Raw genomic sequence first — 17,278 nt, 5'->3', positions numbered from 1 at the left:
ACTGATGCATTGGAGGTGCCTAGCTAAGTACAGCCACACTTACCACAGCCTAGCAATTACCAAGGAAGATAAACAGGCATGCTGTATTGTTTGCTATCAAACAAGGATGGAGTGAGAGAGAATGGAACATTTCTCAGCTCAAGCATTTTGATTTTGATGGGAATGTTTTCGCTTGTGCTGCATTTCTGTACATTTTTTGATGTCTGGTGTGTGTGTGTGTGTGTGTGTGTGTGTGTGTGTGTGTGTGTGTGTGTGAAAGAGAGAGACAGAGAGGGAGAGAGAGAGATGTGTATAATAATGTATGAGTGTAACATGTGTGAAGCACATGTCCACTAAGTGTGTTGTCATGAAGGCATGCAACCTATATTACATGTACAGTATATTGCCTGTATGTCCTCCATCCCCAGGTCGTTTGTGTCCTACACCATGTGTGTGATCCTGGTGAACTTCCTCATTCCCCTCTCCATCATGTTCTACTGCTACTACCACGTCTCTGTTACCGTCAAGAGATACAAGGCCAGCAACTGTCTGGACAACGTCAACGTGGATTGGTCCGACCAGATGGACGTCACTAAGGCAAGAACCCTCTACCACCCTCTACCACAGACCCATTCAATACTTAGAATTGTATTCACTGGAAAGGAGGGTTTTGCTCCATGTCTTGTATTGGGAAACTGTGTACATGAGAGAGAGAGAGACTGCTTTGGCAGCATGAATATCTCATTGGTCAATTTGAATTTGAGAGAGAGAGAGAGAGAGAGAGAGAGAGAGCATTCATGGCTTCATGTTTTTTAATTTTCTGTTTGCATAGATGTCCATTTTGATGATCCTGATGTTCCTGGTGGCCTGGTCACCATACTCTATAGTGTGTTTGTGGGCGTCATTTGGAGACCCGCGGAAAATCCCAGCCCCTATGGCTATCATTGGCCCTCTCTTTGCCAAATCCTCCACATTCTATAATCCTTGCATTTACGTCATTGCCAATAAGAAGTAAGGCTTTTTTTTCACCTGTTGTTTTCTAACTGTATTTCTATTGTGCGGTGGGGAATCCATGAAATCCATTAAATAAGCATATTAGTGAATGATGTAAAACAGAAGATATTTTAGTGTAAGCCGTATGCTAAGATGGCTTGCTAGTGAATGTTTGTGAGTGCTACAGTTTGCGGTTGTTTAATGCTAACAATCATGCCTCTTATGTAGATTCAGAAGAGCCATCGCTGGAATGCTTCAATGCCAGACCCGACAACGAATCACAATCAGCAGCAGCCAGGTTCCCATGACAATTTCTCAGCTGCCACTCAACCAGTAAAGGTCACACATCTCTGAGGGAATGGTAACATCTAGCATCCCATAATAATCCTCTGTGGAGCGCTGGTCGTTACAGAGATAAGCTTCTTTTTGTCTGAACGTCTTCATTATCCACCTGTAAAGGTGAAGTGTGCCCATAAGTTTTTCTGTAAATGAGTGATATTGTCTGCTTTTTTTCTTTCGTTTTTACTTTTATGTCTTGTTCTGTTTGTCACGTTATCAAAAACAGAATATTTAAGTCACCTTCACATTCTACCAATTTAGGTTGAATTATTAAAAAGCTCTATGCTTTATCTTCAACGCCAATTTGACCACCTAAAGGTCTCCCTCAAAATTAATTTTGTTCATGTTCTAAAATATTACCTTGAATTGTCATGTTTACAGTGGTGTGGTATTTTAATTTAAGACCAAATGTCTTTAAAATGTGCTGAAGACCTGAATAAAGGATGTTCTAAATAACATTATAGGTGGAAAAACATGCTTCAGTATCTTTCAGTGTCTGATGGGAAATAATGTTGGGTCAATATTTGTCGAATGCTTTATACTAGATGTTAGATGAACCCTAAAGACAGAGTCAAGACAGGTCAAACAGGAAACAGTTTAATCAAATATTTAATCTTAATGACATCTGTACATCTTCCAAGTTATTTCAGTGCATTTCTCACAACATTGTTTAAATAGAGAACGAGGGGATATACAGTTTATTTGATGGCCTCTCAATCGCTGCATCTGGTACATATTTCTATGAGGACACTTTCCCTCATCCAGACTTACCACTAAAAACATCTAACCAGGTTTGTGCTCTGTGTGATGGGATTGGGAACTGTGGACTAAAACAATAAAAACAGTTGCTTTCAAAATGGAGTACCTACTGAGTGCAATTGGTTCGTATAGTTCAAGATCTCTGTGATTTGTACAGGGGAAGTGATACTAAAGCCCTCTGCACACTAGAGTGACACGAAGCCCACTCGAGTGTCTTTATCCTCCAAAGACTAGTGATGTCTGCATGAGTGGACTTCTCTGCATGTTTGTAAAAGTGTGCCGTCATACATCATTTACATATTAGAACAACATAAGGGAATCAAGTGATTGAGATATGGGCTCCTGGCTTGAGGCGAGATCCAGTCAATGTCAAATCATTCCAATGTCACATTGTTCTCCAGCCAAGTCCGGATCTCGTCCTTGTTTAGCCGCATCCACTCAATATTGTTCTTGACCGTCTCCAGGGCTTGTAGGCGAGGCATCGTCCCAGCTCCTGCGTCCGGTGTCTTGGCAAAGAAGAACTCCATCTGGTAGAGCACAGTAATGAAACATACTGAATGTTAACGTCAATCAAGTCACAGCAGTCCTTATGTAGTTTTTTCTTTTTTTTTAAAAATCTAATTGTAGATTTAACTGAAAGTAAATGTCTACTGGAAGAAAGCATATCTGATGTGGTGTGCTGCTAACCGAGTCTTTGTTGGTCAGCTAAGTGGTTCTGTATTTTGTTGCTATGTGCATTTTGTTAGAGTGTAATCTGTGCTGTAACTGCAACACCTGACTGTAAGTAATGACTCCTATAAATTCCTATTCCTATATAAAAATTCCTATAAATGGAGAAACCTCGTCAACATGTGTGTGAGTTTGCATACATGCGTATGTTTCAGTTTATAGATTGGGGGGAGAGGTGTATTTACATGCATGTTTTCTCAGCATGGGGGAATGGTTGCAAGCATGACTAGTGTAACTACATCTTCATCCTTTTGTTTGTCTGCCGAGTGAGTGAGTGAGTGAGTGAGAGAGAGAATAGAGTGGATCTGTACCTTAGAGAGCAGGTCTGTGTTGTGAGTGAGTGAGTGAGTGAGTGAGTGAGAGAGAGTTAAAAAAGTATACTTAGAGTAGAGTGGCTCTGTACCTTCCAGAGCAGCTGTTCAGTGTTGTGGGTGAGTGTGAGTGAGTAAGTGAGTGAGTGAGTGAGTGAGTTAGTGTGCATGAGTGTGGGACTGAGTGAGTGAGTGAGTGAGAGTAGAGTGGGTCTGACTCTGTACCTTCCAGAGCTGCTGTTCTGTGTTGTATGAGCTGCTGATGCTGGTGAGCAGACGGCCCAGGCTGCGGTCGTTAATGGTGTACCTGAGGAGAGAGCCAGACAGGTGGAGGAGCCACAGAATGAAGCTGAATGAGTGATTTTGTTTGGTTGATTCTGAAGCCTCATCACTATTCAGAGTGTAGACCTCTTGAGTAAAATAAAATATAAATCAAATATAAATAAAATATTGCTAAAGTCCCTAAGTTCCTTGGGTCAAGGCTTTGGTATGATGTGCATGATTTTAAAGTGCAATGCATACTCTGGCTAGGACTGCATGAGATTCCCTGATTTTCACGACAGGTCTTATCTTTTCATCTTTGATCACATGAGCAGGCTCACCTGTTCACCAGGTAGTCCCAGTTGAGCGTCGTCCAGTCCCAAGCCATGGTCTTGCTGTACGGGTTTGCCGCCACATATCTGACCACAGTGAATAGGTCCTGACTGCGGATTATGCTGTCATCTTTACTAGCTTCCAGCAACCTGAGATAATCAGACGCAAATCAATAGCACGGCAGTACAGTACATCTCATAATTTATGCAATCTTTATCATTCAATATGCCCACCTGTCACAGTCACTATAATTTTGTAATGGTATATGTTATAAGTGCTAGTTATATTATTGTGTATGTGTGTGAGAGAGAGAGTGACAGAAATAGTGTGTGAGAGAGAAAGAAAGAAGGAAAGAAACTAAGAAAGAAAGAAAGAAAGAAAGAGGAGGCACAGACTACACATAGAGATATATATGTACTGAATGCACAAGCGGATGCATATCTGTGTACCGGTATGTATGTGTGTGTGTGTGTGTGTGTGTGTGTGTGTGTGTGCATGTATGTGTGTGTGTGTGTGTGCATGTGTGTACGTGTGCGTGTGCCTGTGTGTGTACGTGTACGTATGCATGTACGCTTGCTTGCGTGCGTGCGTGCGTGCGTGCGTGCGTGCGTATTGCACCTGTTGAGCAGCGAGACGTCCTCCACTGAGGCCAGCCCGTAGAGCAGCTTGTCCTTCTCCTGGGCCAGGGTAGCGGCGATGTATCTCTGGAACATAACCTCCCAATTCGCCTTGTTCCCTGCTGTTTTCATGCCATAGCGGTAGACAAGCAGCCGCAAGTTCACTCCCACTCGACTATATACACACACCACACACACACACACAAACACACACACACATGCAGAGTGTTGTTTGATTCTTCCCTGTCTTCTATTCCAAAAATTCACAGTGTGTATATGTAAGAGATTTGTTTTGTACGTGTGCGCTGCTTACGGAAGGGATCCATCAATCCACTGGTTGAATAATTCAGCTGCTTTGTTCAGAGCTTGCTGGTCACCCATTTTGCATGCAATACCCAGCACTGTCTCACGCAACAACCTGATAGAGACAGAAGGCAAAACATTTACACTGAAGTTACCCTTGTTTATATTATGTTCACACACACACACACACACACACACATAAATGTACATGAGTACGCACACGCAAACACTCTCACCTTTCTGTTTGATTACCAACGTCATCCCAACCCATCCTGGCAGCAATGTCCTGAACGTACCCACGGAATAATTTCTAAAAGTAAAAACACAGAAAATCCATTGGACTCACTCTCATTCCACTCCATCCTTCTGCCATTCCATCTGGCCTCTTCAGGAATTCATCGATAGTTTGGGTCTATCTCTCTATCAGTCTGTTTACTTCTCACATTAGGGGTTTTCAACTGATTATATGACCCAGGTATCTCCACCAAAGATCCTTAATTACTGACAAGATAGAGCAACATTATGCATCTCTATGGAAGAAAAATTCGAACAGTTCCTGTCTGCTTAAAGAGGCGTGTCGCAAAGGCGTCATAGTGGGATATCGATCTCTGTCAGATTGACAAGCAGTTCAGTTTGAATGTAACAGGTCTGCTTAAAGGGGGATTTAGCCCCCCTCCCCTTTGCGAAGACAGAATGCGGAAATGATCGAACGTTTGCGCCTCTCGCTCCGCTTTAACCCTCTCTATCTCCACTGTGACTGTGGAAGCAACCAAAGCATAAAAAAATAGTGATTCCTATTTCAAATGCATGGTCAGAGTGAGACCACCAGCAATGCATGAGCCACTGGTTGAAAACCCCTGTCTGGGGGGGCGCTGTGGCGCACCAGGCTACAGCGCTCATACGCTGAGTGAGGGTCCGAGTGCCCACAGGGACCCAAGTTCGAGTCCGGCCTGCGGTCATGTCCCGATCCCACCCCATCTCTCTTTCTCCCACTGGTTTCCTGTCTACCTCTCCATTTTCCTGTTATAATAAAGGCAAAAAGCCCAAAAATATATACTTTAAAAAAAAAAGAAAACCCCTGCCTTACATAATGCAAAACCTGTGCAGGTATGCCTACCTGGAACCTTGGGTAGACGTCAGGCTCGTCGGCTAGCATGTTTGTCACGTAGGCGGTGGAGGATGAGACACGGTCCCACACAATATATTCCGTCTCATTGCTCATGTGTCTGGTCATGTTAAATGCATTTCCATAATCCAGCTTATCTGCCCTGGTGTGAGTAAAGACCATCGCAAAAAGAATATCACTTTGGTGTCTGAAGTCAAGCACGACAATGGCGACTGACACAAACACTTAAAGTAAACTTTCAGGTGAACCTCGTATGTGATAGACAAGCTGTTAGAAAGGTTTTCTTTGAATTGATGTACTATACCCACCTAGCAAGGGCAAATACATCATCTATGTAACTTGTTCTGTCAGCACGGTCAAATTCCTACAAAAAAAAACATTATATTGAATTATAACTGGGTGGCAACTCAACATAACATTGTTAGGCATTACTGTTAAGCATTATATGTGGAGCAGCATTAGTACTGTGACAGAGGAACTTAGTAGGCAGTAGTCACAAACATTTTACTAGTGAATCACTCTAGTCATTACGAAGAACGCAACTCTAATACTTGATGGACTTTTGGGTCCCCACAGTCAACTTCAAGGCAGTGTTGCCACTGTTGACTTCAAGGCACCTAACCCTAACCCTAACACCTTCCAGGCCTTGAGGTCGACAGTGGGGACCTAAAAGACCATAAATCAACACTAATAGAGCTCAGTTCATGTAAGTATGAGAGGAGGTGGTTAGGCTTTACCTCATGGTCGTTCACGAGCTGGTCACTGATAGCACTCCACATGCTGTCTTGATGATTGACTCGGTAAAAGCCCAGATGGTCATTGTTGACCTTGATGAGGCCGTCGGTTACGGGGTTGTACCCAGTTATTACCATCTCTGTGTATTTCAATGAGTAAAGTAAAAACAACTTTAGTCAAGACTTGAAAACTGTTGAAGTTACTTTGTAGCTATTTACATGTCTGTGATAACCTCTCATGGTATTACGTTTCAGATTAGATAAACTGTTCAATGGTTGTAGGAATGGAGGAACAATCTGGTTGTCCACAGCTGCAGGAATCCAGGTATCTACAGGTATCTAATTCCTAATCTGCATTGTCATTCGCGATAATACCAATACATATGCTCATTTCAAAATGAAAAATTCTTACACAAAAGTATAGCAACAACGCTATTCAACAGACAATTATCCTACACATTGTACCATACTGCGAATAACAGATTTGCTTATTTGCTATTTCTAACTCCCAGGCGTGAACGTGCAAGAAATGTGAATAAAAATTGTGTACCTGGAGATGATTTGTCAAACATCTGAGATTCTTTCCTGTTGGTCCCCACAGATTGCCATTTCACAGGGATAGTCCATTTGTACCTGAAGGGCACATAGTCATAGCAGTATTTATTATGCTGTCTGCACCAGGCTACATCATAAAACCAAGGTTAGTAGATCACAGCACGATGCTTTCTTATGTCAGTGGAGAAACAGGCCAATGGAAATCTGACATATAGAGGTAATGTTCTGCTTATATGGACGAAGGATGGACAAAGGAATATCATATGAAGTTGTCATAAATAAGGTAAAAAAAACTGTCAAGTGCAAGTTTGTTACAAGTAATTTAATCTGAGTATCTTATAGCCTTAAATGCTACATATATGCTCAGCATTTGTCCCCCTGCAGACCTTTAAGGCAGGTGGTCTTACAGCCGGAGGCGGGTAGGGTGTGAGGAGCTGATTCTGTCCATGGTAGAGTGCACAGTTGAAGATCAAGGAGGATGTTAACTCACCCTAGAGGAACAGAGGGCGTTGAGGGGTCAGCTTTGGGGTCCAGTAGGAACCTGCTCTGGGTGACTCTGGCTTCAGTGGGAGAGACAGTCAAACTGAGCATTGGATATCCCATCTGTTGGGTCCATGTGTCCATGATTGCTGCCACCGGTTGCTTGCTTACCTGTGCACAACACGTATGTTAACATACACAGACACACATGAAAGCTCCAATACATGCATGCGCGCACGCATGCACACACACACAAACACACACACACACACACACACACACACACATGATGAGATATGTACATACGTCGGCCTGGGCCTGCCAGAAGTCTGACGTCTTGGCATTCTGGAAGGGAAACCTCTTCAAGTATGCCTACAGGGGACATCAAAAAGCATTCACTCAAAAGAGATACATGGATAGCTGCTTACTAGTATCACACATGCACAGTATTTAGTCAGCTATTTAACATAATCTAATATATAATATATACTGTAACTGTAAGAAATAGAGAGACAGAGAGAGAAGGATGGTGAGAGATTGTGTCAGTATGGTGTCTAGAAACGTACACGACAGCCATCTCTGAAAACGTCCCTGCCCAGATGGTCCTCTAGCATTCTCAAAATCGATGCCCCCTGTATCAGAGAGAGAGAAGGAGAGAGAGAGAGGGGGGGATAGATAGACATCAAATCAGTCCATAAGAAGCCTCTCAAAGTCACTACTTAAAACTATTGCCTTCCTCACACACAATTTATCTCCAAGGCTGAGCCAGCGTGAAAGAGAGAGAGAGAGAGAGAGAGAGAAAGAAAGAGAAAGAGAAAGAGAGAGAGAGAGAGAGAGAGAGAGAGATTACTTGCCCAGCACAAAAGTTCAAACAACACATTCCAATATGTGCACATAACAAAAACCTTTCAACAGAGAATAAACCCCAGCACATGTGAAACAGCTTTACCTAAATTCAGCCTGTTCTCCAGTCAGGGCGGTACAGTGTCTGTGAAATACGAATCACTTGCCACACACAGTGACTTGCCCGCAGACACACTCACCTTACTGTACGAGATGGAGTCAAACACCGAGGTGATTTCAGCTGGACTGGACACGTCCACTATGATTGGATGGGAGGACAGGAGGGCATCGTCCACCATGACAGGAAGCACGTCACTTATGAGCATGATGTCACGCTGCGGGAACATAAACAACATTTTATTGGTAATTGTTTGATAATTAAACTTTAGTGCGTTATTCAATGTTTAAATATCACTTGTTTTGAATAAAAGATGGGACAAGGACTAGTGTCCTTCCTTTTACTGAAAATGTACTTCAATGAAATCCTTTCAGAAAATAGTTAATGGTTCAAAACTTCAATATGAATGAAGACAGATCCATATATAGCAATAGTATTACATACATTTATAACCTTTATATGATCCTTATAAGACCCTTATAAGCCAAATGTATGGCATCACAATAAACTCTTACTGCCCTGAAACCAAATATCAATGTTTCATCTTGGCTTACAGAATCAGTTTATGCATGAATATGACAGACGATATGAATGTGCTTAAACAGGCAGATGAATGATTGTGATGAAAACTTACCATTCCCCAGTAGGGTTCAGCTTTCTCTACTCCCACGTACTCAAAAAAGCTGGCAAAGCCCTCATTCAGCCACAGATCATCCCACCAGTCCATTGTAACAATGTTCCCGAACCACTGAACACACACACACACACACACACACACACACACACACACACACACACACACACACACACACACAGAGTTATTCATTTATTTTACAGCTCATCTAAGTTTTAATTTAGTTCATTTTGAGCTTTTTTGTCGCACCGGTTATTGTGCAATTATTGTGCAAATATTGTGTTTTTCTGTACCCTTTTTGTGACAATTTATAACTGGTCACACTGAACATTCTGTCTAGTGTTAATCAAAACCTAAAACCAAATATTCCATCTGGTCCACACATCAGTTTAACATCATGCTTTACTGCCCCCCCAACCCCCACCCCCAAGAAGGTTCTGTGATGAGTTGGCAGAGGTTTAGCAAAGACAATTTGGCAGCCTCTAAGGAGAAAGTCCAGAAAGTAAGATTTAAGTTGCATTTAAGTAGTAACTTTAGAAGACGTGGCAGAGCTTCCACAGGCTTTGTAACTGAGACATGTATAACCTAATAATAACAAGAGTGAAGAAAGATTCTTTTTTCCATAAGGCAATTAGATTCTCTTTCATGTTTATAGCTAAGGCTAATTAGTTACATTCCCAGTCTTTAACAACGACGATGAGCCTTCTCTTTTTCCATTATGTTCATGAGTTTGTGTGTGTATGTGTGTGTGTGTGTGTGTGTGTGAAAAGAGTGTGAGTATGTATGAAAGAAAGGAAGAGAGAGAAAAAGATAGAGAGAGTGTATAGTTTTATGGAGTCCCTTTTATTGCAGAACAACCTTGAAGTTCTCCATAAAATGCTAAATCTGCCGCCTGCCTTTTGGTTTTATCGCGATTATGTGATGGTATGATTATATCAACAAAGACATCTTGATAAAAACAGCTTAATGTGTAACTTTAAGAGAGGGTCGAAAATGTAGTCATGTGCCACACTATTTCTGCGATATTGTCCATTCATTGATAGCTATCAATTCTTTAAATGCTTCCTGGTCAGATAAATCTGCCTTAATACGAGAGAAGCTTCCACTGTCCTTCCATAAATTACCAAGACCTTTGCAACTCAGTGCAGTGTGTTCCTATTGCATGTGTCCTAACATGGACATACTGGTTCATTGACATTTATGAGAAGATCTCCTGTACCAATATTTTGACTTTAGTGACTTTTACTGCTCTCTTGTGAAAGGCCAAGGTGGGCAAAGTCTTGGATACATGATTGACGTCAGGTCAGGTTTTAGTGTTTTGTCACAGTCCAAAGCTAGCTTTCTAAAAATGCCAGTCAGGTCAGTGACCTCCCACGAGATCACTGCATCTGTCTAAGAGTCCTTAAAGGGACCGCACGTGTGGCTACTTCTGAGAACGGAGGAAGTACTGTACATCTGAGAGCACATCTAAGACGGGAGCCGATTTTGGAGCTGAAACTTTCAATTGTACTGTCACGCAGTATTTGTTTGTTGTGGGGATTCGAATTGTGGGGATATGAATGTAATGCAAACATTTCATTACAAAGTTGCACAGGGACATGCTGAGAAATCCAAAGAATGCTTTGAAGTATTTCCAGCCTTTTTGTGTAAACTGCCTGAAACGTGTTGTGTAAAAAGGTGTGTAAGAAGGTACTGGGCAAACCTGGTGTACGAGCTCGTGGGAAATGACACTGGCCACGCGTTGTTTATTGTACGAGGATGACTCGTTCTCGTCAAACAGCAGATTGGTCTCTCTGTAGGTGATCAGGCCCCAGTTCTCCATCGCGCCAGTTCCAAAGTCTGGGATTGCGATCTTATCTGAGGTAGCAATGAAGTGTGTGAAATTCATTTATAATCTGTCATGATAACATTTATTTCCTGTGAATGTCAACACGTGCCCCAGTTTCTACTGGCTGTGAAATGAGTGCAGTTTTTACATGGTCTCCAATCAAGTTCAGACTAACCCTGGTCTAACCAAAGAAAAAATGGTGAGATTACCCAATTTGGCGATGGAGTACTCCATGTCAAAATATTCCTCAAAGTAGTCAAAGATGACCTTGGTGACAATGGCGGCATACTCAGCTGTGTGGATTTGTGCAGGTTGGGCCCAAATTCTCAGCTGTGAACAAAATACAAAATACACACTCGTCGTTACAGATCAGAGTATGAAACTCTGACCTGTCAGACCTGTCAGATAATCCAAACAGGAAAGCAGGCAAGAATAAGCAAGACATCTGACAAATCACCCTGCTAGTAATCACTGTCTCAATGATTGATGAGCCCTTCAACGCCCTTAAAGCGCCAAAAATGACTGAGCTATAACTTCATAGCACGCTAATGAGAGGTACTGCATAGAGGTTAACTGCGTGGTGAGATGGTGTTCACATTCATTCACACTTTCAAGCTGCTGAGGAGCACTTGAGACTATAAGAAGCTTCCATCTGATCTGGACATACTTACTGGGATGCCTCTGTTTGATGTGTGTGTGTGTGTGTGTGTGTGTGTGTGTGTGTGTGCTGCACTGGCCATACTCACAGGGATGCCTCTATTTGATATCTTCTCCACATATGTAAACTGGTGCACAGCGAAGCACACCAGGTAGGTGCTCATCTTCACTGACAAGACGAAGGAGGTTTTGTTCTTGGTATCGGAGAGTTTCTCCATTGTCTGAAGGAGAAGGAGGAAAACATGCAATATATCAAGAGACCTCTAGTGCTTTCTCCTGAAATAATTTCCCTTGATTTAGTAAGAGTTTGACTTATTCTAAGACGACATCATTAGATCAAGCACATTTGGCTGCCAGGGCGTTAAGCAAATTTGTCTTGATAAGATGCCTTAAAATAAGTTAATAATAAGTTATAGGTGCAACAGGATCAGTGTTTTTGTTTAAGTCATGAGTGTAAGTTTAGTGATTAGTGTGCAAGTATCCTGATGAAAGTTGTGCACAAAATAAGGTCTTTGAGGGAATGCATACAGTGTAGGAGATGAAGATAAGCGTGTAGACTTTAGAGTGTGCTGAATTCGGCCTCCGACTCACCTCCACTGGCATGTTTGACAAGGCGGTGTATGCAGAGTCATGTGTGATGGAGATCTTGTACGTGGCCTTTTTGTTTGGTTCATCAAAACAGGGAAATGACTTACGAGCGTCCGTGGGCTCGTGGTCTGTGGCCGCAATTTTTCTGCAGAGGAAGGGGAGAGTGGAGAGGATTATGAAGTGCTTGAGTAAATGTTTTTCTTTAAGGTTACACTCACTGCGATATATTTTCATTTCTTAGCGCCCTCTCAACCTCAGCCCTCGCATCTGGATAGCACATTCGGAGAGCCGCATGATCAAAGCTCATTATTGAACCCTGATGAGATAACTGCCAGGATGTCAGGTTTCTTCCATTTCGGGATACACTATTTCTGTGTTATGAAGTCACATAGTAACTAATCATTTCTGAATTCCTTCACACATACTCCGTGTGACGTCTTAACACAGACGAGGTCTCACTCATCAATGTTGTTTTATGGTCTCATGCCATAATAGTTATTTAACACCAATGTCAGGAGATCAGGATACTCCTTCTGTCTGGTCAATACAGCATGAGCCCAGGGACACCAGAGGCAATACTTCACCCCCAGGTGGCTTGTATATACATAACAGGCATTCCACACACTATAGGCATTCCACTTGCTTTGAAGTCAAGTGTTTGGACAGATACAATAGCTCCGTCTCATGTTCTTCTTTTTTACATGCTGGCACGTGCACGAGTAGTACACACACACTCACCACATACACACACACATAATACACTCCTAAATCAAGACAGCAGGAGAATCATAGCCTCCACCTCGAGACCCCTACCATATGTGCATCACACACTGCATCATTCACCCAAATTCCAAATAGGGCACTTTTTGTCTGTGTACCTGAAACAGGGACATTTACAACCGTCTGTAAAAGAAATATATAGCGATGGCAAGGGAGAAGAATAACATTTTTCCTTGAATTATTTTTGGTAGACTTTATGACTTGTGTTCTTTGGCGGCGGACCGGGGCAAGAGTCTGATTGCTTTCCTGATCGCCTGCTGTGATCTAGTCTCAGTGACTGACTTCTGTGATTCTTAATGGGCTCTTAAGGAATTTGGACCCAGTTCTTGATATGTTTACCAGATTCTCCCGCTGGGATGGGTTTACGTAACTGATTGTGAAAGATGGATGATGGACAAAAAGGCATATGTCAGGAATATAGCCTCCAATCAGGAAAATATGACCCATATCTGGGATATCAAATTCCAACAGTAGAGGCATTTCTCTTTGGATACGGTTGCCTGGAGGTTTTTTATGGCACAATGGTTTCAGCTAACATAAGTCATAAATACTTTATTTTCTATGGCTAAAAATACTCAAGCACACATATTTCACTTGGACGTGCCTGAAACACATATAACACTGTCAATATTTCCTTGCAGCATACTTGTTGGAAGACCTAAAATATCTGATTCTCCTCTACCTCTAACTTAATGTTCTCAGTCCAAAGAACTCCAATGGTTCTGTATATAATATAATCAAAACTACTATCTGAACAGATTCCAAAATACAGCCTATCCATAGATTAATCTCTCCCAACTTCATCCCAAAAGTCATTTTTGACTTGAGTTTTGATTATGGTTATGGTTATGGTTATATTTAGCAGACAATTTTGTCCGAAACGACTTACAGAATATGAGCATTGAGAGCACTATAGTTGAAATCAACAGTACACTACAGTTTTAAAAAGTTTGTTAGTCTACATTAAGAAAGACATCAATACAATATCAAATATTAACAATGAAATTAAACAACAAAGTAACATTTACAAAGCATAACTAAGAATCATTTAATTAAGTGTAAGCTGAACATGCTTTAGAATTACTCTAAAGTCATCATAATATTAAAATGGCATAGACTCTGAGCAAAATGACATTTAAGAAATTAAAAAAACACTGCTTACTTGGTGACCCCGTCCTCGATATAGGTGGTCCTGTAGAAGCCCACCAGCGATCCATTGAGCCAACCCTGGAAGTTCAGCGTCAGGACGTAATGTTGGTTTGCTCCAGTCGCGGCCAACTGGGACTGCCCTTCCGTCACCACATACTGCTGAGGCTTGTACTCGAAACAGCGCTTGACGCCCACGACGGTCTCAGTGATGGTCCCCTCCGCAGCGGTCTGCACCAGTTTCAGAGTGGGGACGGCCGTGACGAAGGTCTCCCGGATGTGCAGCCACAGGTGGGAGCTGGGCTGGGTGAGGTGCAGGTGGATGGACACCGAGCCGGTGTAGAGGTCAGTCTGAAGGTCAGGCTTCAGGTGGAGGTCGTAGTGGAAGGGGACGATGTAGTTGGGGAGGCGGAAGTCCTTCCAGTCGCCGGAGGTGTCGTTGGAAGCTTTGCAGGGTCCCAGGTCTGTCGGGGGTGGCGACGGGGTGGTCGTGGGCTCGGGGGGCTTGGGGGTGCTTTCTGCCCCCCCGTTGTCTGAGGCGGGTTGGCTGAGTCCCACCCCCAGGCCCACTGCGACGCCGGTTACCGCGACGACGGCACATATGATGGCGACGTGCTTCCCGCTAATGCAGTAGCGCTTCGACTCCTTCTCAAACTCCATGCTCTCCATGGTTACAGCAAGCTGCTCTTTAGGCTCTCACTCACACACTCACTCAGTGCGGGCCAACCTCCTCGGCACACCAGAGAAGGAGAAAACAGCTGTGTCTGGATACCTTAGGGATCTCCGACGGAGAGCCACACGCTCACACACAGACACACTCACTCAAACGCACACTCACTCACACACACACACACATAAGCATGCACTGCTGCACTCTCACACAGTTCTGAGTGTCGGTCAGAGAGCGAGAGCAGGGGTTTCTGCCTCACGGAGCAACTACGTGTGAGGGAGAGTGTGTATGTGATCCTTCCTCAGTTTCCAAAATTAAACCCCACTCACACTCAAACACACACACACACACACACATAAACACACACACAAACAAAGTAATACTCACACTCTCAAACCCTAGAATTCTTGAGATTAAGAAAGTCTGAAGCCCCACACAGAAGGTCAAACACACACACACTCCGAGGAGAGCGTCCAAAGTAAATTCATACACTCACAAGTCACCATGTATTCATACCAACCTCCAGTTAAACATAAAGCAGACTGTTAATCAACAATCAGTGTGTGTGTGTGGGGGGGGGGGAGAGAAGAGAGAGATAGGGAGAAAGAGAGAGCGAGAGAGAGAGGAGGGGGAATACAGGGAGGACATGAGGGAGTGTCAGTACAGTGTTTGAGGACACGGGGGGAGAGAGAATGTGTTTGTGAGAGTTGCCGACAGATGTACTGAATCAGAGATAAAAAAGGAAGGAGCGTAACAAAGAGAAGATTGTGTGTGTGTGTGTGCATGTTTGGCAGTGCGGCTCATGGTGGCGGTGGGAAGGTGGTGAGTTTGGTGGGTTATGGAGTTCTCATGGGTGTTGGTGGTTTTGTAAAGAATCTCAACTTTGCCAGCTCCACTAGTATAATTTACGATATGCATTCAAACAAAGGCCTTATTGTCATCTCATTCAGGAAAACAGACAGGCACAAACACACACACACACACACACACACACACACACACAAACACAAACACACTCACATGCACAGACACAGAGAGATCAAACACACACGCGCGCGCGCACACACACACGCACGCACGCACGCACGCACACACACACACACACACACACACACACACACACACACACACACACACACACACACACACACACACACGCACACGCATATGCACGCACACACACACGCACACACACATATTTAGACATCCAGATGGAGAGAGGTGAAGCTGAAATGTACTGTATGAAGGATTTTTTTTCATCATCTGCCCGATGTTCAACACGTACAGCCATTGTTCTGAGTTTATGTGATTTTTCCTGTGTGCATGTTCAGCAGCCGACAACACAAATTGCATCCTGGATTATGTAGAACTATTATATTGCCTTTCACCAGAATCCCCCCAACACACACACACGTGGGCACGCGCGCCCGCACACACACACACACACACACACACACTTCTGTCTTTCCCAAAAGAACACCTGAAGCCTCATGCACGTGCTGTTCCCAGTGCATTATAAAGAGGCATAGAGAGAAATCTGCCCTTGAATCTTTATTACTCACAGATCTATTCCTGATAGCAAGACCATAATGGCTTAATCTCACCTTTACTCTCTCTTAAAATCAGAGGTGAACCCATGACCATGCAAAAACACACACACACACACACACACACACACACACACACAAACTGAGGACAAAGGGGATAGAAAGGGAGATAATAAAGAAAAAGAAACAGAGAAAGAAGGAAAGAAAGGAAGAATTAAGAATTAATGAAAGAAAGAAGGTAGGAAAAATGAGAGACCAAAAAGATCCAAGAAAGAAAGACCCATGCGTCAGTGCAATGACCATCAACTGGAATGAAATTTCGAATTACATCTTTGATTTGGAAAAAAAAGTTAAGCAGACAACTAAAACAGACTACAATGCCGTGAACCCAGTTTTGCAGAATTCCCAATAAATACCAACAATAAATACCAAGACAATTTGTAAACAAACTACAGGACACTTCAGAAACTGTAAATGGTTCACTTCCACTGAGCTACATGGGAAAAACCTGGCTAGGCAACAATGACAGAATTCATACCAATTAGGAGGTCTGGAAAATGAGTCACTTTATCCTGTAACTGTTAAAGAGTGTAGACAAGAGGCTAATTTTTGCCTGGAATCATGATTATCCTTTTGTTCCCTTCAGGCTATACCTCAAATTCCCAGTTATTTGAAAATGCTGCAAGCGGTTTCTTAAGATTGAACACGTAACTAAATCAACCTGTGAGATAAAGATGATTACACGTACTTGGTTCGCATTTTGTACTCTTTATCTTTTGTTACTGTTTTGCCATTTTTGAAACATGAGTTCATGTCATTCAACAGAGAAAGAGCAAGCAAGATACAGTATATCATGCAGACAGAGGTATAGAGAATAATAGGGAAAGTGTGTGTGTGTGTGTGTGTGTGTGTGTGTGTGTGTGTGTGTGTGTGTGTGTGTGTGTGTGT

At 42.9% G+C, this 17,278-nt stretch overlaps 2 protein-coding genes across 3 annotated transcripts in view; one reads left to right on the top strand and one right to left on the bottom strand.

Annotated features, from left to right (window-relative positions):
* rrh (retinal pigment epithelium-derived rhodopsin homolog) overlaps positions 1-1,819 on the top strand; it is a 7,330-nt gene extending 5,511 nt beyond the window's left edge. For both annotated transcript variants that reach the window (XM_062523327.1, XM_062523328.1), the window contains 3 exons: positions 408-576; positions 812-990; positions 1,201-1,819. In XM_062523327.1, coding sequence (XP_062379311.1) covers positions 408-576; positions 812-990; positions 1,201-1,309 — 457 coding nt within the window. In that variant the 3' untranslated portion in view covers positions 1,310-1,819. The remainder of the gene's footprint in view (positions 1-407; positions 577-811; positions 991-1,200) is intronic.
* Positions 1,820-1,902: 83 nt separating this feature from the next.
* enpep (glutamyl aminopeptidase) lies at positions 1,903-15,242 on the bottom strand. Its single transcript, XM_062523326.1, has 20 exons — positions 14,130-15,242; positions 12,191-12,332; positions 11,689-11,820; positions 11,152-11,272; positions 10,817-10,971; positions 9,115-9,228; positions 8,563-8,697; positions 8,086-8,151; positions 7,826-7,891; positions 7,530-7,690; positions 7,035-7,117; positions 6,488-6,624; positions 6,059-6,114; positions 5,742-5,892; positions 4,861-4,934; positions 4,635-4,739; positions 4,323-4,496; positions 3,713-3,853; positions 3,336-3,417; positions 1,903-2,597 (listed from the first exon to the last, which is right to left on the bottom strand). The coding sequence occupies exons 1-20, from the start codon at positions 14,780-14,782 to the stop codon at positions 2,445-2,447; spliced, it is 2,901 nt and encodes a 966-aa protein (XP_062379310.1). The 5' UTR covers positions 14,783-15,242; the 3' UTR covers positions 1,903-2,444.
* Between the last annotated feature and the right edge of the window lie 2,036 nt (positions 15,243-17,278).

The sequence above is a fragment of the Sardina pilchardus genome, chromosome 20 (assembly GCF_963854185.1).
Source record: "Sardina pilchardus chromosome 20, fSarPil1.1, whole genome shotgun sequence".
NCBI lineage: Eukaryota > Metazoa > Chordata > Actinopteri > Clupeiformes > Clupeidae > Sardina > Sardina pilchardus.
Note: the sequence above shows the minus strand (reverse complement) of the source record. Positions and strands in the feature narration are given on the sequence as shown.